Below are 23,624 nucleotides of genomic sequence, written 5' to 3'. Positions count from 1 at the left end.
TATTTGCTCGTCATGAACCTCTATGTTTACCTCACTACCCTCCCGGCTTTTTTCTAGCAAGTAGAGGGTTCATTATATTCCCCGTACTGCTCAAGTTCTTATCGAGGGCATAGGAGACAGGGCGGTTGGACAGAATGCACCATTGTGACTCCCGGCCGTTGGCCACGCAACCAAACAAATGAACAGTGACACAGACAACAGCAGGCCCGCCGTGATTGATCAGTGGCTATGGTGTTGGGCTGCTGAGCACGAGGTCGCGGAATCGAATCCCGGCCACGGCGGGCGCATTCCGATGGGGGCGAAATGCGAAAACACCCGTATACTTGGTGCACGTTAAAGGACCCCAGATGGTCCAAATTTCCGGAGTCCTCCACTACGGCGTGCCTCATAATCAGAAAGTGGTTTTGGCACGCAAAACCCCATAATTTTAAGAGAAGACAGGCACTGACCTCTTGCGGCAGTTCCGTGTATTCCAGAGCCCTCTGAAACTGCACCAGCAGCTGCAGGACGGCGAACAATGACAGCGTGATGGACATCATCAGGATCGGTATCTGCGATTGAAGAATGGTCGTTATCCTCAGTAACGACGAATCGTTCCCATAAAAGACGACTCTGGAAGGGGTCATGTCCGTAATACACTGCCATCACTTCCTCTTGGTAGTCACGGTACACGAGCAAAAACGCACACCGTGTACCTTCATATCGAGTGGCTGTGACAATAGCGTATAAACAGTTACGGAGGCGTGGTAGCTGTTACTTACAGGCTATCTTTCTGTCTCTCTCTTCAAATATTAGGTCAAGAGTTACTATCTCTGCTAGTGTACAAAAAGTAACTGTGTAGTGAGAAAACAAACAAAAATATGATAATAATTGTGAATGACATTGCAATCTCGCGTGTTATATGATGGCGCAAGACATGTCGTCCCTGTGACGACGTCCGTGGGGTTCAAAGGACGGGTGCACGAGAACTATCCTCTCACACTGCAGGAGCCACAGACAGCTACAGTCCAGCACAATAAATTCTGCGACTGTCCACCGAGTGTTCAACAATATTAAGCCTCTCGTGTGCAGGCACGTCTTGGAGACAGCGGCGTACATTTTCAGTATTTCCGGTAGTGATCGCTACAATGCCGTTAGCAAAGGTTCGAATATTAAAAGCGCAACTTTCACTGCACAGTTTGTTCTCGGCCGCCCGGTATGTTGTTGAAGTGATTAGCGCAAGAGTAGGCACGGAGCGCAAAAGGGCGACAAGGACAAGCGCAGTCCCTGTCCTTGTCATCCTTCTGTGCCCCGTGTCTACTTTTGCGCTAGTCACTTCAGCATGGATTACCAACTAGCCCGGTCTCGCACCCTGCTTCAGTGTATCGTACCGGCCTTCGACCGCTACAGCGAGCGCCCGTACCGACAGCGCCGAGCTGAGGGCCAGTCCGACGTTGCTGCTTCCGGCGCCGTCGCCGCCGCTGGCGGCCAGCGTGAAGCCCAGGGTGGCCAGCACCACCCCGAGTCCCGCCAGGGCGGCCAGGCAGCGGGTGACCCGGTACGAGGCGAGGTACGAGCCGAACGCCCTGGCCTCGGCGTCCAGCAGGCGGCAGTAGAGGCGGCAGAAGCGCCCCACGGCGCCGAAACTGCGCACGGTGCTCAGAGTGTCCCGGGTCTCGACCACGTGCTGCATGGCCCGGGCCACCAGCGCCGCCTCCGTGTACAGAACCAGCGACGCGGCGCGGACGCTGTACACCTGCCGGAGGGCGAAGGCCGCACAGTGCACTGGGCGGTACACACTTTGCGTGCTTGTATTCTTTAAAGCTTTTGTTTTATTTTGCAGAATACGGAGGAACGCCACAATGATGTCGCCACGGAAGAGAATGCAAGAAAAAAATATATACATTGCGTAGTTTGTTATTGCTTACGAAGCAGAAAGACAAGCAGTCAAGCGTGAACCCACTGAAGATGGTACGGACTGAACACTGACAACGGTGTCTCTGAAATTGAACCCCAGCAGATAGTGTAGTTGTGCCTACGTTATTTATTTATTTATTTATTTATCATTGGATACTGCGAACCACAGTGGACCCAGATAGGAGAGGGCACACAAGTACATAGAACAGCGACTGTTACAAAAAAATAATCATAAAATCGGTAAATAGAACAACTCTTCATATATTAGGGAAAGAGTACAATGCATGAAGATCATGAAAAAATATTAGAAAATGAATTAACCACTCCACCTAACCAAGCGACACCTAATTATGGTATATGCAAGGAATTCCAGTCATCTATTGTTCTTGGAAAGAAGGAATGATGTCTGTAACAATTTGTGCGGGAAAGAACTGGTTTCGCACTCTCGTTGTGCTTGTAACCACAGGCTCCAGCCGTGTCCTTCTTTACGCGATCTTTTGTATTTAAAGATTGTTTTGGAAAAAAGAGTTATTAAAAAAAAACTCTTGCTCATTTACATTTATCGTTCGACGAATCTAATTTATCTGCGAAGAGCGCCTGGGACAGATAATCTCGGCGCCTGAAGCGGTTTTAGGGAACGCGAGTGGCCAGGCGTTAAATATTTTGCTAGCTCGTTTTACTCGGTTCCTGTGTAGGGGTCCCAGATGATGGTGGCGTATTCAAGGGAGGGCCTCAGTAAACATTTGTACGCCTTTATTCTTAACTCTCAGGTGGAGCTGCCTAATTTGTAGTTGTCGCCTTGCGTTAGAACGCGCATTAGAGTATGTCCTGACCATTTTAAGCGAGATGTTACCATGGCATCCAACCACTTATGCTGCTCTACCTGTGCCAGGACCTTGCTACGGATATCTTATGTAAACTCGGGCTTATTAATTTCACAAGGAATCCTAAGGCTTGAATCAATTTCGAGATATGTGCTACGACATACATAGGCGTTTTAGTTCCCAGTTTCCTAAAAGCATTTTTTCCGGCAGTTCTGGATGATCTTAGCTGGAACGCCAGTTCATTTTATAGCAGATTTTTGGGGATGAAGTTCGGGGACGGAATGTGGCACGTCTGTTATCCCTATTAAGGAAGCACTCCTGAGAGTTAGCTTTTTCGCAATAAATGTATTTAAGCGGAGCAGCAAGCTTCACAAAGTCCTATCGTTATGTAGTAACAGTAGAAACGTCCTCATTGTTGGGGATGACCTCAAGGCCTGCGAGGGGTTCTACAGCCACGTCTGTAGGACGTCTTCGCGTTGCATGCTGACTTTGGCTTCTGTGGCGCAAAGAAGCCTAATATTGGTTCTAGCCGTGCAAGTGTACAGTAAGTGAGATGTGCCCGCGGACTCAACATATCGATCGCAGAGGGGGCAGCTGTAGGGCCGATTTGTTGGGTTGGCCGGTACTGTCCTTGCGTTATCAATGCACCAGTTTTTCACTCTAAAACTGCGTACCCGCGCATGAGTGTGCGTAACCGAGTGCACTATCGTGACAGCTCGGTTTCGTTACAAACAGATTAGTAAATCATGAGTACATAATGAAAAGCGCGAACCTTGTTATCGAACGCAGGGCTTCTCGATACCAACACCGTCGCTGAACCGTTTACGCCGCCGGGACGCTATGTACCTCTGCGCGTTGAAAGCATCTGCACCCGCCGTGGTTGCTCAGTGGCTATGGTGTTGGGCTGCTGAACTCGAGGTCGCGGGATCGAATCCCGGCCACGGCGGCCGCATTTCGATGGGGGCGAAATGCGTAAACACCCGCGTACTTAGATTTAGGTGCACGTTAAAGAACCCCAGGTGGTCGAAATTTCAGGAGTCCTCCACTACGGCGTGCCTCATAAAGTGGTTTTGGCACGTTAAACTGCATTATCTAATCGAAGCATCTACGGCTTCACGACGCAGTTTGCTGTGCGGGCGTCGCGGCGAAATGAACGGTACGCGATGGCACTGCCCCGCCACTCTTACCCTCCCCCCCCTCACTCAAAAAAAGAAATAGAGAAGAAGCACATACTCCTAGGAGTGGGGCACAACCTGGAGGAAGCACAAAAGGAAATGCACGATACGAGCGCAGACTAACAACTTGTTTATTTTTTCAAACAATTGATTAAATATACAGAGAGTGTGATCATGTGATGAAGTGACGCTTGCAAGTGGCGAAGAAGAAAGAAAGAAAGAGAAACGCACTTGCGGAGAACACGAACTCACGTCGCCTTTTAGGGTTTTAGTTTGTTTTTTCTACTTAGACCATTGACCTACGGAAGTTGCAGGTCTCCACAAGTACGAACTCTGCATCATGTCGTACCACGAACACTTTTCGCGGCATCCCGAGGTCACAAATTCTCAAAAACAACTTAGGTGTTTAGTTTCGTTTTTGTTCACCTTGCGACGGGAATTGCACCGTTAGTCGCAATCGCACTGCCACGGAATAGCATTCGAATGTTAACAATTGTTTGCGTGATACTGTCCAAAGTAGCGTCTTAAAATTTTTTTTGTTCTTCTTTGCCCGAATATACGAGTTATATTTTTTGCACTTTAAAGCGTTAGAACCACTCATAGACATCGAAAAGTGGTGCAGCTCACACAGTTACTGTACTGGATGTTTCATGGCCCTTATATAGGCTTCAATTCACTGAGAGATAGACAGATACACGTAGCTAGAGAAAAATAGAGAGAAACGAGGAAAGCAAGGGAGGCGAACCAGAAACCGTCCCGTTGGCTGTCACGCACAAACTTATGGGCACGAGCACCGAGTCACACATTTCTTATCGTGTATGAAGGCGAGTTATTCGGAATAGGGAAAAACTTCACCGCCTTCCCTATTACATCGTTTCCTTTCCTCTACAGTGGCGGACGGCGTTCACAGAATTTGTTTCTTTTTGGAAAACCTGCCCAGACCAGCGACACCATGACGTCTTAATTCGTGAGTAAACAACCTCGCTGTGAGCTTACTTAGGAATGAGCCAGGACGAGCACCGTGCTTGGCTAGCCTTTTAGGCTATCAGTGTATGCGCTCGCTTGGGTTCAATTTTTGGGCTTCGTGGTTGCCGACGTGCAGCTTTTGGTGCTGTGCCCACGCTCTTTGAGTAACCGCATTTGACTCTACCTACTCTCAGCGGTTCCCATTCTTAATCTCAGATCCCTTGTCATCTCTTTAAGTTCCACAGTTTCATTTTCTTATGAACTTTTCCATTTTATATTCGGCTTTCACACCACGTGCTTTGTAGAGTGTTGTGCGCCGCGCACGAATCAAGAGTAAAAAAAAAAACTGCTGACACCGCGTACGACGCTGCGACTGCCACACAGAATACGCAACCACCGGTGACCGACTGGCCTGAGGATGTTTCCTTCAGCATACGTTGTCACTTTGACTGTAATCTATGTTCAGCTTCACCTGCTCCGTAGACGTATCAACGCGGGGAGTCAATGGGCGAAATAGTTCTTCGCCTCACATGTCGTGAACTTCAGAGTTGGGGTCCGGAGCAGGATGAGTACTTACCACGAAACGGCACCACGAAACGGCACCACGAAACGGCACCACGAAACGGCACCGCGAAACGGCTAGCGCTAAAGCCTTGAAGACCAGGCCGTGGCTCTAATAGGAACCTACTGCGCACAAAATTACCACAGAGCCTCAGCCTTACTTGAGCGGCGCCTACGAGAGACTCGCTCACCAGCGCCACGAGCGTGGCGAGAGCGCCGACGGCCCCGACGAGGACGACGACCGACGCCTGGCTGGCGACCACGCAGAGCTTGCCCACCGCGACGAGCACGTTCTGGACGCACTGCTTGCCGCTCAGGAAGAGCCGCAGGTCGACGGCGTACAGGTCGAGCGAGAACCGCGTCACGATGCGGCCCCGCGGAGTGGCGTCGAAGAAGGACGTCGGGCTCGACAGGAGCCGGCTCAGCATGTTCGCGTGGAGGCGGTGCGAGAGCCGCCGGTTGCCCCACGCCATCGCCACGACGCCCAGGCAGCGGAACGTCACTGCAGTGGCGGGGGCACGGCGGCGCGGTGTTAAATGTTGGGGCGCTGGCTCAGGTATCGTCATCACCATCACACCTGCACCACTACCATCATCATCATGAGCAGCAGCGGCAGCAGCTAACTTATGTCCACTGCTGCACGACGAAGATCTCTCCCGACGAACACCGCGGTTACCGCTGTCTTGCCTCAGCTGACCCCATCTGCAAAGTTACTCATTTAAGCACACCACCTAATTCTCTGCTCTCCTCGGCTGCGTTTTTTTACCCATTGGCAGCGCTTCCGCAGCTCTAATAAATCTAGTAATAAATCTCTAATAAATAGCTCTTAATCTCAACTAGAATGCCGGCTACCCCCGTCTACTCTCTAATAGCACGCTGCTGTCTCCCTGCTGTGTGGCTTGGGAAGAGAGAGAGAGAGAATAAACATCTTTATAATGTAAATGTAACTTTGGGAAGACAGCGGCGTGGTTTACAGAGAAAACGGAACGAGGTGGTGCCGTAGGCCCCATAACGTCCAGCACAAAGCAGATTGACCAGCTTCTGACTTCTCTCGCTCTCTGTCACGGGTAGGAGTAAATAAAAACGTATTACTCGCTGTTACAGAGAAAGGCGGCGGTACGAACTCGAGTGCCGCGTCACCGATAGCAACCTTCATCGTAAAGCGCTCTTAAGAAAAGTAGATCATTTAGGACGCATGGGCTTCTAGCAGTGAAATAAGTGCTTCCTATAGCGTGCTTTACGTGCACGATAGGCTAGGATAGGATAGGTCCTTGGCTCGGAGCTTCAGACCGGCGCGCGTACAGCTACCACGGTAGCAGTCAATTCACGTTGCACTGTTAGCAAATGTAATAGTGAAACTTGCGTATCTATTGTTTTCTGCGCTTCAGCGATATGAATGTAAAATAGCAAATGTCTCACTTTTACATAGTCCACGGTAATCTACCGCAGCGCTCATAATAACATGTGCATACAGCACATTCCTATACCGTGCGGTGTGTTGTCGCTATTTGTGCAGCTGCATGTGCTGTCGCTTTCCTGCCGTTTTTTTTTCTGTCTGGTTTTACAAGTAGATTCTGCTATCTTGTGCCTTGGTAGTTCGACTGATGTGGATTTCGCCTGCTTAGAGCGCAAGGATTTTTAACGATACAGCACGCGGGGGCTTGATGTGGAAGAACGAACAATGCTACAGTACACTTCGCCTCGCCGCTTCTCAATAGAGTACCGTTTGTAAGGCATCCCTGTTATGATCTGCTTACATTTATGGCGCGCAATTTCCTCGTTTATTGGAAAAAGAGCGTATGCATAGAGCGTGCACATAGGGTAAAGTGCACCCTGCACTTTGGTTGCTGGGTTTGTCTTTCTTTAAATGTTAGGGCGTGACATCCGAAACCAGTCGACAGTGTTCGTTGATAGTCAGCGAATTGTTTTCCTTTTTTCATTCAAAGAGCGGAAAAGGCTTTATTTGTTATAATGATTAAAATGCTTGTCACAGTTTGGTACGTAAAGTTGTTGCAGCAAAATGAAATCCGTAGCGACAAAATTTTTCGTGGGGTCGTCACATTAACGCTGATTCCTGCTTAACGACAAAGCTTCTGGTATGCCCGACCATTCCTGGCACGACAGCAGAAAAAAGAAATGTCATATTACTAAAAGACGACAGGCTCACGAACGACAAAAGAAAAAGCATCTTGCCACATTCTCCGTGGATTTTTTTTTTTTGTGAACTGGGTTATCCCATCGTCACCCGTGCCACTTTTTCGCAGGGAAAGCAGTTATAAGCTAGAAAGTGGGTTTGTTGTGTGTGTCCGTTACGGCGTCGTGAGGCCACCTTCACATTACTAAGCCTCAATCAAGCCCATTGCGAGGCGAAGATACGTTTGCGATTAAGGCGGGCGTCGTTTTCCGAACATTGACTGCTGTCTTTCTGATTTTATTGCTTTTTCTCCGTTTTCTTCCCCTTCAAAAGCTTATAAGACTGCTTTGACGTAATAAACCTTTCATTCGGTAGTCAGTGCACTGTCTTTTGTCCTTTGCCCGTTCTTAGCACTGTTTTCTTCGAAATCATGTACCGGATAGCTCCCTGACTCACATAAAAAAGAAAGGATTTCGCACCACTGGTATTCGAACACATGCTTTTGAAGCTATATGATGTTGACAGAATGCTTTGCTGGGCTAGTTGGCTCATATTTGCAGGTTTTACGAGCACGCACCCTAGACAGGACGATACCGCGTCACCGCGTTAGCGGACTTACCGCGCATCTCCGTCTCTACCTCTCTCTCTTGTCTAAAGTGTGCGCTTGTAAAACCTGCGCATACGATGTTGGTATAGCTGGTCGCGCTAACCACTGCGATCTATCCTTCATTTCCGGCACGCGGCACTTTCTGCGGAGTCTTGCCCGCCACGCCAATTGCTCTTGAGAGCTGCGGTGCACGTGGACGTATACGTCGGTCTAGTATATACGTCGATGTATGCACCGTAAAGAACTCAAGGCGATCGCCGCGTTTGCTGCTGTAACAGCAAACCATTTCCGAGCCGGTGTATAGTCGTTGAAGTGTGCGGCTGTGTTTTCCACGCAGCGCGCATCGCGGCCGCTCGCCTACCGTCGCACAGCGAGACCAGGACGAGACCGGCCACCCAGGCGGCGTCCGCGCGGCTCCCGTCCTCGTCCGCACCCCTCCTCGCCACGGCGTCGGTCCAGCCGCGGATGAGGAACTGCTGGCCGGCGACTGCGCCGGCGCACGCCACGAACAGCAGTATGGCCACCCAGCTCCACGTGCCCGAGAAGGCCAGCAGGCGGCGCACCACCTCCAGCGAGCTCTGTCGCGCGCGACAGTGCAGTGAGCAGGAGCACGTGTGATCTGTTTATCTTCCAGTAGAGATAGCTAGCTCACGCTTTCCGAGAGCACTAGCTCTCGAAGCACGTGAGTGGATAACACGTCCTGAATGCCAGTGACCAAGACGCGGACATACCAAATTGTACTTCGAAGGGTGATGGCTTGGCTAGGTGGTTCTCCATTTTAGACTGTCTGGTAGAGCGGACACAGGGGACACAGTGTCTCCTGTGTCCCCTCTCCGGCTTCGCGCTGTACCGCACAGTCTAAAAAGACAAGTTGTACTGTTCGTGGTTGGGCGTCGCATTTTACCAACTGCTACGCCTCTTTCATTAGAACTGCCGGCAGACACACCCACGCGATACACGCAACTGTGCCGGTACAGTCATATACCTTCTCTGCATATGCCCACGATATAGTGCCGACAGGCTAGTAGTTTATGTAAAGCTTGATAGACCGGCCGTCGCAACAAAGTTTATTCCTATACGGGGTATGCACCGACGTCACCAAGGTCGCCATATTGTAGTACAGCGAGCACAGTGAAAGCCTGCGTGTAATCTCAATCCGCTTATCTCCAGCAGCACAGTGGAAGCTGTGAATAGGACTACAGTGTGGCGTACGCCACGTCACTTGAATATTCCCTATACTAGTGACCGAATCTCCTGAAGTATGCCTGATCATTCTTAATTTTAATTTTTTAATATATGGGGTTTTACGTGCCAAAACCACTTTCTGATTATGAGGCACGCCGTAGTGGAGGACTCCGGAAATTTAGACCACCTGGGGTTCTTTAACGTGCACCTAAATCTAAGTACACGGGTGTTTTCGCATTTCGCCCCCATCGAAATGCGGCCGCCGTGGCCGGGATTCGATCCCGCGACCTCGTGCTCAGCAGCCTAACACCATAGCCACTGAGCAACCACGGCGGGTGCCTGATCATTCTTGACAAGACGACGGAAATAAATGTAAACAGTATAAAAAATATTTGATCTACGATATCAGAACAGAAAGTTACAGGCGAGCGTTCCCAACGCAAGTCGATCCGCGAAGAAGCCTGCGTATGCGCTGCTCAAGTTTTTAGGCTCTACGGGGACTGCACAACAGATTTCGAGAACGCTGCGTGCTATCGCTTGATGGCGCATGCCGTTTACTTCCCATTTTATCCTCTTTCTTTCTATTCCTTTATTATCTCCATTTTTATCCCCTTACCGCATTCCCGCGCGCAGCGTAAACTACCTCCTGGTTAACCTCGCTGCCTTTTGGTACACATTCTTTCTGTCTCGTGGATGCCACTGAGTTGAGTTTCATAGTAAGCAGAGGTTACGTATAGGCTACCAAAGACAAGGAAACTAAGTAAAGCCAGCTACGCCATCTTGAAATTTATGAAGTAGCTTCTTGTGTAATTGATTGGTTCGGCCAGGACAGCGTAACACAGGGACGACAGAAGAGAAAACAAGAACATCGCTGTCTTAATTCTTTCTTCTTTTTATCATTCGCTTGGATTGCCACGTGGCATCATTTCAGGATGAAATCAAATGTAAGCATCAACGCTGTTTTATGCACCTACAACAAAAGCGAATTATAGAGCGTGTTGTTCGTGATCCACCTTTCATAGTCTTCAGGTTAGTCAGTTTTTAATTTCATACCTCTAATTACTCTTTCGCAGACTGTTCTTGTCCCAGGGCAGTTAAGTTTTGCTGGCCGAAGCAGTCGATGTGCACCAAGCAGCTTAGCAAAATGCCTTGTTAAAATGTTTCTGTCACGTCATGAACTTTGACAGCGTCTGTTCGGGGCTGCTTAAGCACTGACAAGTAATGAAGCATGAGCTTGCTTTAGGAGTAAGGATCATCCTGGTAGCCCCTGGGAAGGCTTCCTCTGCAGAAACGGTTATAATGCAAAAAAAAGTTCCGCGAGACAGGTGACGGCGGTGATTTCATGAAATCCACGGTACCAGCGATAAATCTAAAAAGTGAATTCGGTTCAATTTTCATGCGCTCATTTATTTATTTATTCATGTTACCCCTAAAGGCCCTCACGGGGAGGGTATTACATGGGGGCGGGGGGCGATACAATTATTAATAACACTGTATATATTAAAAAAAGCAACAACAATACATAGAGCAATAATGAAAAACAACAATCAAAACCTAAAGCATAATACGAAAGGAAAGGATGAGCAAAAGAACAATGAAAAAAATATTATTACACATTTCCATCACAGCGAAGTAAGTGTTGGGATATTTTTGTGTCACTTTCTGTGACGACGTGCGATGTCGAATTGTACCACTGAATGATCGTGCGAGGAAGATTTGGCCTGAGAGGATGAATGGCACTTTACGCGTTTAACTTTGAAATAATGATCACGTCGTTGAAAGATGGCATGGTGTGACTGAAAGAAATCGTCGTGCAGAGATGGATGGTGATAAAACTTATGGAAAAGTGTTAAACGAGCAAGTTTACGGCGATGCGATAGGTCTTCCAGTTGGGCGCACTTTTTTAGTTCTGAGACGCTTGTATAGGATGAGTAGTTCGAAAAAATAAAACGAACAGCAACGGCTCTGCAAGGATTCGATGTTAGAGATAACGTAGGCCTGATCGGGGTCCTAAATCGACGCTGCATATTCAATTTTAGGGCGTATTAGAGTAGCATGAGCAACCTTTTTTACGTGGATATGAGCAGGTTTGAGACATTTTTTTTTTTTGCAAAGATATGTAGCTGAAGCTTCGAAGCAATGCTCTAGCCGTCTGAACCTATTTAACGTTGCCTGTAGGAGCCGTTTTAGAGATAAGCGTAAATGACGGGAAGCTAGAAATACATAGTTCATGTAGTCAGTGCACAAACATGCCAGTTGCTTTTCGATGATATTAAAATGCGAAAATAAACAGTTCAGTCTGTTCATTGCTCATTTCAATTACGAAATAATCACGAGTGGGAGGTGCAAATTTCCAATCTCTGCTTCGATTCGCTTCCATTAACTGCACTGCAGACACGAATTCCCGTGCCGCACAGCCACAGAAATCGGAACGAGAAGAGCTTCGCGGCTAAGATGTGAGGAAATTTAATGTTATTCAATAGCAATCTAACGGCAACATTGTATAAAAGTTATTCCGCATCCAAAGAAGTCGAAACCGATCAACCGCAACTTTCTGTCACACCAAAAAGTGCCATTAGCTGTAATGAAGAGCGAATCCATGCCTGCTGTGCTAGAGTAGTGGCTTTGGCGTTGTACCGCTAAGCCCGAGGGAGCGCGATCAAATCCCGGCCACGGCGGCCGCATTTTGATGGTAGCGAAATGCAAAAGGAGGCCGTGTGTAACGTGGAACGGGTGCGCATTAAAGAACCTCAGGTGGTCAAAAACAAAAAGTACCTCAGGTGGTCAAAATTAACCCCGAGTCCCCAACTACGCCGAGTATCATAATCTTATGTTGTTTTTGGCATGTAAAACCCCAGAATTTATTATTATTATTATTATTATTATTATTATTATTATTATTATTATTATTATTATTATTATTATTATTATTATTATTTTAAGCTATGCGCAGCAGCCGGCGTTACAGTATGCATGTAAGGTTGTTTTTCATGATGCTGCTCCCACATGAAACAGAGAAATTCTCACCTTTTGCGGTTGTAAGCTTTCATCGATGGTAACCTTTCCTCGGTGTATTTCTTGACCGGGATCAGCACGGTTCTTTCTATGAGAAAAAGAAAATCAAGGTGAACTGCAACACGCATTGAATACGAGAGCCATTGGTCAGCTTCATAGCTTAAAGTATGTAAAAGGCTTAGGTTCTGCAAGCGCGCTTGGGTCCCAGCAAAACGCAAGTAGAGGTTTGGACCTCGTGTAAGGAAGCGGCTCACGTCCTTTTATCTCAATCTGTCTATCGCATCAAAATCGACTACGCCTTTAGGATGGTCACCTGCGATAACTTTTTCTCACCCTATTCCAAGCCATTCAGTTCTTATAATAATTCGCCATTTTTAAGTTCCCAGATTAACCGGGACGCCGGCTTGGGCAGTGGATAAGATCTTCCAGTGTGTTACGCGCAACGTCTCTGATCTCATTAGGACGACATATTTCAACGAGACGTGCTCTTTCTCCGCCGTTGTGAGTGCGTGTACATGAAATGGATGTCACCGACGTTTTGTGCCCTTATTTCATTTGAAGTGGTACGTGAATTCTGCGGGCAGATTGACCTCTTGAATTAGACTTTACTTCGCGCTGGTTGTTTAATCCTTAGACTCCAGAAGGAGCTGCACAAAAAGGGAGAAAAGAAAGACAATGTGGGGAGAAACCGTAGGAGGATGAACGGCATAGTCAGGCGATAGCTTCTCGGTAGACCTGTTGAGACATATGCAACTGGAGAGGATTATTCATTAGCTATACTGGTTAACTGCTGGGAGGCGTCTGGGTGGTGTGACGTTGTGCCACGTACAGGGTCGGCCCTCATTACAAAACCCGTTAAAACCATTCAGAAGACACTATTCGTGGACTGGCATCAGGGTCAGCCGGCCACGTCAACCCATTCGTTTACGTTGACTCCGGGATCGGCACGATTTATTCGGTCACTCAGCCGTCGACGCAAATTGGAAAAGGAATAAACAATAATAATAATAACGATTTTGATATATACAGGGTGTTCAAAATTAAGCTTTATGGTTTTCTTAAAATTAGGCACTGGGAGGCACGCGAAGACCACCTGTGCAAATGACTTATGTGGCCAGGGGGACACAAAATGCGATGACAATTATCGCTGTCAGCAGCCCAATTAACTAAAATTGAATAATTAACTCTTTGTTGACTGCAGTAAGTGGGTATGTGCGTATTGAAAAGTTAGGGGCAGTCGTGTTTCTACACAGTATCAGTTGTAAGAATTCTTCTAGCGTGTCGGTACTCCGATATACCCGTCTCCAACTTTTAATTGTCGTTCGCATGATTACACATGTAAGAGAGTGAGGGTCGGCGCAAAGCTCCTCCCTGATGTTACGCCACGGTTTCATACGGAGTTTAAACTGACAACGGGGCGGAGGCATTACAACACCCAGTATATGAAGAAACACGAACACGACTGAGCAGCACAAATACCATGACCGCTTGTGGTGTTCAACCCTGTCTGTGTCTCTTTTTTTGCGCTCTTTTAAATGGGTATGGACATAATAATTTCGATTATTGATGTCTTTGCGTTAAAGGAAGCTCTAAACCTGGAGCTCTAAATCCGAGAAAATATAGTGACAAGTCTCAGATCGCCGTAAATAATTTAATGTAACAGCTTTTCTACAGACAGTTTTGGTATCGTTTTCCAGAAGGAATACTGGGTCGTGTCGTCAAGATACAGTATGTGATAGCTTGGGAGCAGCAGAGTGCGACGTTTCGGCACTCGCTGCGGCCCGCATGCTGCTACATCGGCGATCAGAATGAGTAGCAGCATAGGAGGCGACCGAGTGAGTCGTCAGAACGAGTATCAAAATGTCGTCGGTGTCCTGATCCCGCATACCGTGTCTTGACATCACGACACAGTACCATCTCGGAAATTTAAGCCAAACTGGCTCTGTAACACCTGTTATATTAAATTACTAACGGCGGTCTGAGGTTTTTCAATATTTTGTCTAGAGTTTAGAGGGCATAGGATTTTCATTTAACGCAATAAATGGATAGTCGAAAACAGCATGTCAGTACCCCTTTAATTTCTATTTATACCATTTCTAGTGGCACGTGTTCCTTTCTCCGTCTGCGTTTTTTAATATCGTATTTTCTCTTGCGCGGCCGTAATCGTAATCGCGACCTATCTTCCTTCCGTTTAAGCCCGCATCTCATGTCTCAGCTCCCCGCTCCCTTCGGAAGTACTGCTGAGCCAGGGCCCCCGAGATCGAGCGCCGCGCTCCCTGCTTGCTTAATATCTCGGAGGCCACGATCTCCGTTTCAACGGACGTTCACCAGACGTACCGGGTACTTTTCGTCGTCTGCACGGGCATCGTCTGCTGGACCTGACTGGTTCGCAGCGTCCGCGGGGCGTTCGGGTCGAGCAGCAGCGAGCTCAGGTTCGAAAAGCTGAAGACGCGCCTGTCGTGCACCAGCAGGATCCGTTCCACGTGCTTCAGCAGGTTCCCTTGACTGCAGACAAGGACGCGAGTCTGTGGAGGCAAAAATGAGTGCGAGGCGCTTCACGGCTGTCATATTTTTTTAGGGGGGGGGGTGCATTTTATACGACAGTCGTGCGTCGTTGTTATGACCCTCGCTAACACCGAACAGTTGAATTGTTGAAGAAGATTCCCATCGTAAGGCTGACCTTTTGACGTTACGGCGGACAGCTCCATCGTCAGGACGGTACTAGCGTTGTCATCACTACAGGATGTCAGGCTCTCGATAAAAAAAAAGTACTGATACTAACGCAGGCTTGGCTTTCATCTCGCGACATAATGTCAACTCGCACTCGTGAAGTTTGGGTCGCTGCAACCGATTATGACTCGACGCGTTGGGTGTGCAACGGTGGCGTCCTGATGTTCGAGGTCGTGGGCGGCGATTCTCAACCGTAACGGCCACATTTGGACGGCGGCCTAATGCAGTAACACACACGTGTCGCTGCATTATGGTTTAAAGTGTACGGCTGTATGGTTGTAAGTACACGGTTTACGGTACAGCACACGGCTTCAAGTGTAGGGTAAATAGTACTAGCTCGAAAAAAATGAATCCGCAGCCTTGCATTATGGCGTTTCTCTTGGTTCCCGTGTTGTTTTGGTATTTTAATCAATCAACCGAACAGTGAGTGGCCCTTCTAATAAGAAATACTTTCGATATTACGGTGAAAATTTAAACATTACGACAACTTATTTCTTTTCGAGTGTGTTGGACAGTTTCAGTGCGCACTGAACTGCTAGAGATATATTTACGCCTCGTCAATATTAACAGTCGATACCTGGAGGATGGGCCGAGAAAATGAGTGAGACTTGTTATACCTACGCATGCATTTTGTATTGCCAAGATTGCCAGCACTTGTGTGAACGGAACTTCATCTACTCTAAGCAAAAACCATGCACTTTTTGCTTTTGTATTGTGTACAGAACAGTTTTTGGCGAGAACGCTTACTTATAGCTAAGGAGGGATGAATAAAAGGGAACGGCCGGTCGCCTGTAAGCTTCTTGTGCAGCAGAGCTCAGCCCACTTTTTGAGTGAAACGTAAAATACCCAAGTTTAAGACGTAGCTCCCCATCTGGCCCTATCCTACTAAGATGAAACTCAATCTTTAGTTTTATTTGCAAAGTTATTCTTGAACAGTCTGTTTTTCTTTGACATTTAATATTAGGAAAGGCTTGTTTCACTGAAATCTCCAAGAAGTTAAGTGTACATATTAAATACGCGCGATCGTAATACATGTAAGCACAGCAGAAAAGCGTAATCGTAAACGAGTTTGTACAGACGCGACCTGCCAAGAACATTAAACTATAAAGAACAATGATTGTTCCAAAGTGGAATAGGAACGATTCCGATTAATGACTGCCTGTCGCTATCCTTCTAGGACCTGGTACACATATTGTTTACCAATACTGACCTTCCTGCGGAGCAATCCCTGCGGTCCCATGACCTGCCTGAACACCCTGGATGCCACCTGAGCGTCGAGCCCGCTCAGGGGGTCGTCGAAGAGGTACACGTCGGAGTCGCTGTACACAGCCCTGGCCAGGGCGACACGCTGCCGTTGGCCTCCGCTCAGGGTTGTACCCTGAAAACAGCAGCCGCATTCCGGAACGTTGAACCCAGAGCGCGCATGGATGAAGCGGTAGCTCTGGTTAGTACACTTGAAGCCGTGCTACCGTGAAATCAAGCAGAGCCGTGCTTGAGTTGACACGAAATTTGCGCGGCGGACTCTGCAGGTTTGTTCCTTGGTCCCGGTATGCACTCCTCCCACAGCGTTGTCTCTAACTTGTTAATTTTGTTCATCTTCTATGTCCTATTCTATAGGCCTGCCGCCAAGCAAACCTCTCCAGTATTCATTAAAGAACTCCCTCTCAATGTATCTCTCTCTCTGTTTCTCTCTCTCTCTCTGTCTCTCTCTCTCTTCTACGTCCCATAGCGATGCACGAGCCTTCAGATTCATGCATTCTATCTGTTGCCGAGTATGTATTTATTTCAAGAATTACACATGTATATGTCTGCCGAGTATCATATATTTTTTATGAGACAACTGCCCCGCGATATGGATTTACACTTTCCCGAAGGCATAGAAACTCCAATGCAGTCGGTGATTTACAGGGCTTCGTTTCACCGAGAGGCGTACTAGACCAGCTAAAAAACCAGCTCCACGACCTGCGACTCGTGTCACCAGCGTTTGGAATAGTCTGTATTACTGGCTGATGATCGTGCATAAGTTACGTTGTGTCGAGCTCTACAGCTGTCCTGTGCGTCTGCAGCTCTGCGCCAAGGTTTTAAATAGCACTGCAGCTGTAGTGATCGGCGCTTTCGTCATTGTTCCTCTTAATGTGGTCCCGATGGCAGAAGACACCAAGTGGGAAGCACTGATATCTGAACGCGCGCATAGAGTGATGTCACAAGAAGCCCGTGTGCAGTTATATTTGTGCGAATTCACGTACCGTGCACAGGATTTTACAGTTCTTCTGCTATACGTGGGTCGCAGGTTAAATGTGAAGGCCTCGCGGCATAAGAAGATAAGCACTTCGCGTTGTTTTATTCATGAAGCGTCGAATGCGAGTGCAGTTAATACTTAAACGTTAGTTTTGACTGTAGGGCAGCAGATATTCTAGCGGCAATATTGGGTGGGCGTTTCAGCACTGGTACTAAAACGGGGATGCCTATCGAGAAAATAGTAATAGATAGGCTAGATTAATCAGTGACGTTCGTAAGACGGCGAAGTGTAACATCAGAAAGTTATTTCGTACCGCGTCGCAGTGAACATCACCTTACTTTCCGAAAATGCGTTCACCATGATCAAAAACTAATTGCCTAGCCCACAAACAAATCATTACGAAGTGCGACGCCAGAGAAGTTTCTGGCTGTGCTGTATGTGCTACCCCTCCTCCATTTATTTCTTACCTTTGTTATTATACCGATAGAATGACAGGCCTGCTGTCTTGTCTAAACTATCCAAATGACGTTTTCAAAGAACAACTGGTCAGGAATAACGCTGCAATGCTTTGCAATTCCACATCACTTCTTTGCGAATTCTACAAACGATGGCAGACTTTTAGGCCAAATTCATGACGCTAATGACATACTTTAGATTACTTTCAAAATGACATTAGCATTGAGCACTGTTATCCTTAATTAAAACGAGTTAGAATTTCCTATGAAGCTTCCTACCCTCATAGCTGCCTATCATCAGTTGCTCTTGTGCATCATTCCTGGTTACATGTTTAACATCTACTGCCACAAATAGGGCGAAAAAAAATCAAGTCATTGCAACTTAAGGGCTTCACAACAACAAGAATCTTACTGTGAAAGAACACGCTTTACAGGCGCATTTGACCTGCGTTTGTAATGTTGTGGTCGGCGTACTCTGAGGGCGGCTTCGCACCTTTAAATGGAAGCTGAAAGGTTTTCCAGAAAAAAATGAGTGACCATGTGTACATAATGATTTTCAACCCTCCGAATTCGAATATCATATCGAAATTGAGCGAAAGAAAGCGCAAATATATTTTATTTCGACGAAAAGTGCAGCAGCTGACACGCCCAGCTCGCGCGTCTCGTTTCCGCCTGTGATTGGTCGGGCGCCTCGTGACGTCAACTCTAGTGACCGACCACTGCCGCTACACATGAAGTGCGGTGCCAGGTAGTTTGGTGCTGTAATGAAAAATTAAGAGGTAATGGAAAATTTAGAGAGACTGCGTTTTTCTTATGAGTTCGGCGTTACTCCCTACATGTGCGAGCCGATTGCGAAGAGCCGGCCTCAAGAAGAAGCAAACGATGCTGGTGCGAGCAGTGCTTTGGACGCGAACGAAAGCGAAGTCTTGGGATCTCCTCGTGTTGGAAATGCTCTTTGGTGAGTATGTTTTTTGCAAAGCGATCTAGGGATCTCGCCGATCTTTCGCCGATCTAGTGAGCTCGTTTCCGGTCAAACAACTGTAGTGTTGTGTTCCTGCATGCCTCCTCGTGGAACGTAAGCGGGGATACGATCGTCGGCATTTGTGCGCTGTCCAAAGCTGTCGGCAATCTACAAAGACGGTTTAAACGCGTGAAAAGCTTCCGGGTTCATGCAGTACGTGTAGTGACCTTCATCTGTGCGCCATCCGCACACTACTCGTAACCGAAGTCGTAAAGGCGGCGAATTCCGTCGGCTACGTGAGACGGTCGGTTTCTCGCTGTGCGCGAGAGAAGGGGAGAGCGTAGCGTCCTGGCGTGCGCCGGTTTTCCAGCACATGCAACCTCTACATTTGCCCTGCGTTATGGTAGCTGCATGCAGGCTGTTTTACAACACACGTGCAAATAGAAAATTCGCGGCGCTTTGCGACGAAACCTGCGTCAAAGGCGGGAGATAAACATGCACCTTCCGTTCAGCGTGCTAACACGAAGAAGCTCGCAGTAAATCAAAATCCAGGTTTGGGCGAGTTCGTGTATTCATAAGGCCTTCCAACACCAGTTATCATCACTCAGTCCGCACTCGTGCCGTCTTTGTTTTCGTTGCTCCGATCTTTTCGCGCTGCGTTTAGAAAGCCCGCTAGTGGCAAGTAGTCCTCTCTCATTCTGTGGCCATATACAGCAACTGCGCAGGCCGAATTGCAGGGCTGGCCGTATACTACCACTCTACATACACGCAGACGCACCAACAAAGGAATGCAGGGTCGATCGAAGCAGATTACGATGGCACGCACGCAGAAACAAGCACAGTCAGGCATGGTCGCGCAGGCTGCGAAGGAACAAAACACTAGAGTTGACGTCACAACACCGCGGTTTCCGGTCTCCGCTCGCATCGTCAGCGTCAGCAGCAGCGCGCGGCATTCGACGGGGGGCGGAGCTACAGCGCAATTTTAACCGACGATTACGTCGCTCCTAATTGAAAAAAAAAACCCAAATTTTACCTACACGGTTTATAAGGTTCCCGCATCCGTATATGAGCGTCTTACTGAATTCGACAGACTCTTCAGCTTCCCTTTAAGATACACTCATTGTAACTTAAGGGCTTCACAACAATAAGGATTTTAGTGTGGTAGAGCACGCTTCACAGGCGCATTCGACCCGCGTTTGTAATATTGTGGTCGGCGTACCCCGAGAGCGGCTTCGCACCTTTAAGATACACTCATTGTAACTTAAGGGCTTCACAACAATAAGAACCTTAGTGTGGCAGAGCACGCTTCACAGGCGCATTTGACCCACGTTTGTAACGTGGTGGTCGGCGTACTCCGCACCTTTAAGACACACTCACTGTAACTTAAGGGCTTCACAACAATAAGAGGCTTAGTGTGGCAGAGCACGCTTTACAGGTGCATTTGACTTGCATTTGTAACATTGTGGTCTGCGTACTCCGAGAGCGGCTTAGAACCTTTATTATACACTACATGTAGAAATCTCAGATGATAGGTTGAACGAGACAGTCGTAATGGCCTCTGTAGAGCTGAATTGTGCACATTGACCCAGATCACATCTATCGAAAACGGATCACACTGCTGACATCGACCGATTTCTGCGATTTGGTCTGTTTTAACGCGATAGCGTTAAGGGCCGCGGCGTGTCGCAGTAAATGCGGCGTCAAATGTCGTTTTGGCAAAATATATTCGAATGACCTATATCCAGGGCCTCCATGTGGCGGAAGGAAGCTACTGAACCAATTGGAATTCTCAAGCTAAAATATGCAGGAAAATCACAAAGTACGACTTACACGCAACCTACAGACATGATAACGTACGATTGTAATTTGACTATACGCGAAAGCTCAAAGAAACCCCTTTTCCAGCGTTTCTACCATACATAGACCGGCCATGGTGTCCGCCATATGCGCGCGCCGGCGCGTGAGTATCTCAGGGCCACAGATTTGTGCGCCCAGTTCCTTGCAGTACCTCCGTATGGAGCTCACCTCCGCCGCATCGCGGCCCGCGCAAGAGGCCGCGTTTCTATCAGAAAGCCCGCCTTCCAGCATAGCGTTCGCGGCCAGCGTTTCCCGGTAACCATTACGGTTACATACGCTTCAGTTGCCCGGAAGCGTGAGAAGTAGTCGGGGATTTTTGAATGCTATCGCGTTTCACTCTTGGAGGCGAAGCTTCAGCGTCATCCATCTTTCTTCATCCATATCCCAAGGTAAATATCTAAAACGTATTGACAAGCAACTAATGGAATGTACTTTCTGCATTAAATTTTTCAGAGTTAAAAATTATTCTGCGGCTATCTACAAAAAATAAATAAATACGCAGATCCTGCACACAGTGGCAATTGATATTATGCGAAGCGTTTTGCATGAAGATAGCTATCCTTCATCGCGTAGGTTTCTGCACAACGTTACAACGATGATCAAATATGTTTCTGTAAGGCGCGGAATTGTCTGTGTGTGGCGACAACAGCAAGGCGACGACGACGGTGGCGTCGATTGCATGATGGAGACAGCGATGACACGACGACTGACTTGTACAGTCGCTATCAGTTTCAAGGTGATCGCTCGAGCGGCGACCATAACTAGGAGCAGCGCCACGTTACGTCATCACCGTCGTTTAAGAGGGAAACATCAGATAGCTCCCCTCTCTCTCTTTTGGTGTTCCCTGAAAAGCTGTCACTCCCGTCACCGTTCACGGCATAACCCACGAATTCATTTCGATTGCGCTATGAGCTTTTGCACAGAGGCGTCATTGTTAGAAAATGCATGCATGAGGAAGCGACGCACACCGATGATTGCCATGAAAGGGAAACAAACACAAAAATGTGGCAAATTGGTCTTGGGGGTGATGGTTGCAGCCTGGAAGAGCATAATAGGGGAAGAAGGCAGCGCAATTTTTATCTTCGCAGTTCCGAAATCGGCTGCTATGCTGCTTGGAAGGCCCGCCGGTCGATGCTCGCGCGATCACCTTCAAATTGATCGCAACTGTACTGTGGCCAAGAAGTGTTATAGCATTGTGCCGCACGGGTGACAACGTTAATTTAATGCAATGTTTACGTTTACTCAAGCAGACAGTCGCAGTGTCGCTCGAATGGCGAAGCATTGATTGCGATCACAAATTCTTAGACAGCTATGAGAAACAAGGCTAGTAGTTTTGACAGCTGTATAAACTCCTGCAACCGACCGCTTGCTAACTGAATTAACAAGCACGGTGTCACACGTGCACAGGCAGACACGAGCACATCTCGCTCGACAACCGCGGACACACGCTGCCAGAACGGTGTCGTGATGGAGAGCGGCAGCAGCGGCAACCGAATTCCCGTTCCTGCTGCCTCAATTGCTTCGAGGCGAACTAGGCGCGCGAGAGCATAGCGCACACGAAGCCATCAGCCATCTCGAGTCGCCTAGCCTTCGAACCCACTGCAGATAACCTGCAAGATAGGGCGTATGCGGCCGCGCTCAACTATATAATTGCTATCGCAAAGAAACCAGAGAGGTTTATCAGGCCGCACGCCTAGCTTGAAGCTCGCCCCATTCACAAGCTATGCCGAAATGCAAACACTAAATCAGGCGGATGCACTGTGCGAGATGTCGACGCGTGGGAAGTCGTAAGTGCGAAGGCGATGTATGATGCTTTTCGAAGGCAGAACGATATTGAAAGGTGCAAGCACAGAGAAATACGTACGACATATATATGAATAGGTTTAAGTTTTCTGTGCTCCTTCTGTCACAGTTGCACGTAGCTCTTCTGGAGGGCTGGCCGAGAACGAGCAAATTGTTAGGTAGTATGTGAAATTAGGAGGAGGCAAAGTGGCTAAAAAACGCTCGTATGCTACCTCAAGGCATCGAGGCTATACCTCGCCAATGGTAGCGCGTAGCACGCGTAATGGCGAGTGTGTGGATTCAGCTCCCACTGGCGTCAAGTTGTTTTGTCGTGCACTTTCGCTTCCATTTACCTTGTAATTTCTACATTTCTATTAGGAACCGCAAGTAATTTACCATACGCTTTCACTGACGTCATCTTTTGTTCGTCTCATGTGGCTGTGTACAGGAAGCAAACCAGCACATGTCTCACAGATGGGCAATGAGTGACGAGCACTTAGTTGCGCATAAAAAAAATAAAATAACATAAAGCAATCTGCAGTAGCGGCGATAACTGACTAGTTGATTGACACGGATAATCAAGCGACAGCACCCACAGATGCAGCAGTGGAGCGAGAACTATACCAGGTGCTTTCTCTCTTTCTTTTTTTAGCTGCACTAAATTTTTAAACATTGCGTGTGGCAGATAGCCTCATTCTAACTCTCGATCTGAGTTACTCGATGAGGCGGCCATTACTTCTGCGAGAAATTCAAATGCTTACTCGAATAAGTAACCTAAGTGCGCTAGTTAACTTTGTAAATAATTACTTATTGGCTCATATTTCAATTTACGAATTGTAGGCGGTGAGTTCGCAAGGCGTAATCCACTTGGAACGAATTATTAAGACTAAACTGTTTTGAGATAATAGTTTTCAATGTTTGCGACGAAATACATCGGCGTTCCAGTTAATTGTGTGCTTCAATGCATAAAACAGCGTTTTCATAAAATTGTAAGTGGAACAACAGTGCATTTTTACCGTAATTTCGACGACGTATATCTCGAAACCGCTGCCGTCCGAAGAATTCGTTCCAATTGTATATGCCTTGAAAACTCACCTGCTACAATTCGTAGACTGAAATATGTGCCGCAATGTAATTTCTGTTTGAACGGTGCGAGGAATGGAGGGCACGAGGAATGGTCCCCATGTTGGTAACTTGTCCGCACGCTGACACTTTAACTGTTATTTAACCCGCGGTG

At 47.7% G+C, this 23,624-nt stretch overlaps 1 protein-coding gene across 2 annotated transcripts in view; it reads right to left on the bottom strand.

Annotated features, from left to right (window-relative positions):
• Nucleotides 1–23,624, bottom strand: part of LOC142592742 (ATP-binding cassette sub-family C member 4-like) — a 98,446-nt gene that overhangs the window by 21,790 nt on the left and 53,032 nt on the right. For both annotated transcript variants that reach the window (XR_012830793.1, XM_075704359.1), the window contains exons 16-22: nt 16,304–16,471; nt 14,701–14,888; nt 12,376–12,451; nt 8,525–8,741; nt 5,614–5,924; nt 1,403–1,735; nt 450–551 (exon numbers count right to left, since the gene is read on the bottom strand). Coding sequence is in view for 1 of the 2 variants with exons in the window: in XM_075704359.1 (XP_075560474.1) it covers nt 450–551; nt 1,403–1,735; nt 5,614–5,924; nt 8,525–8,741; nt 12,376–12,451; nt 14,701–14,888; nt 16,304–16,471 (1,395 nt within the window). In the remaining variant the exon portion in view is untranslated. The remainder of the gene's footprint in view (nt 1–449; nt 552–1,402; nt 1,736–5,613; nt 5,925–8,524; nt 8,742–12,375; nt 12,452–14,700; nt 14,889–16,303; nt 16,472–23,624) is intronic.

The sequence above is a fragment of the Dermacentor variabilis genome, chromosome 9 (genome assembly GCF_050947875.1).
Source record: "Dermacentor variabilis isolate Ectoservices chromosome 9, ASM5094787v1, whole genome shotgun sequence".
In the NCBI taxonomy this organism is placed as follows: Eukaryota; Metazoa; Arthropoda; class Arachnida; order Ixodida; family Ixodidae; genus Dermacentor; species Dermacentor variabilis.
Note: the sequence above shows the minus strand (reverse complement) of the source record. Positions and strands in the feature narration are given on the sequence as shown.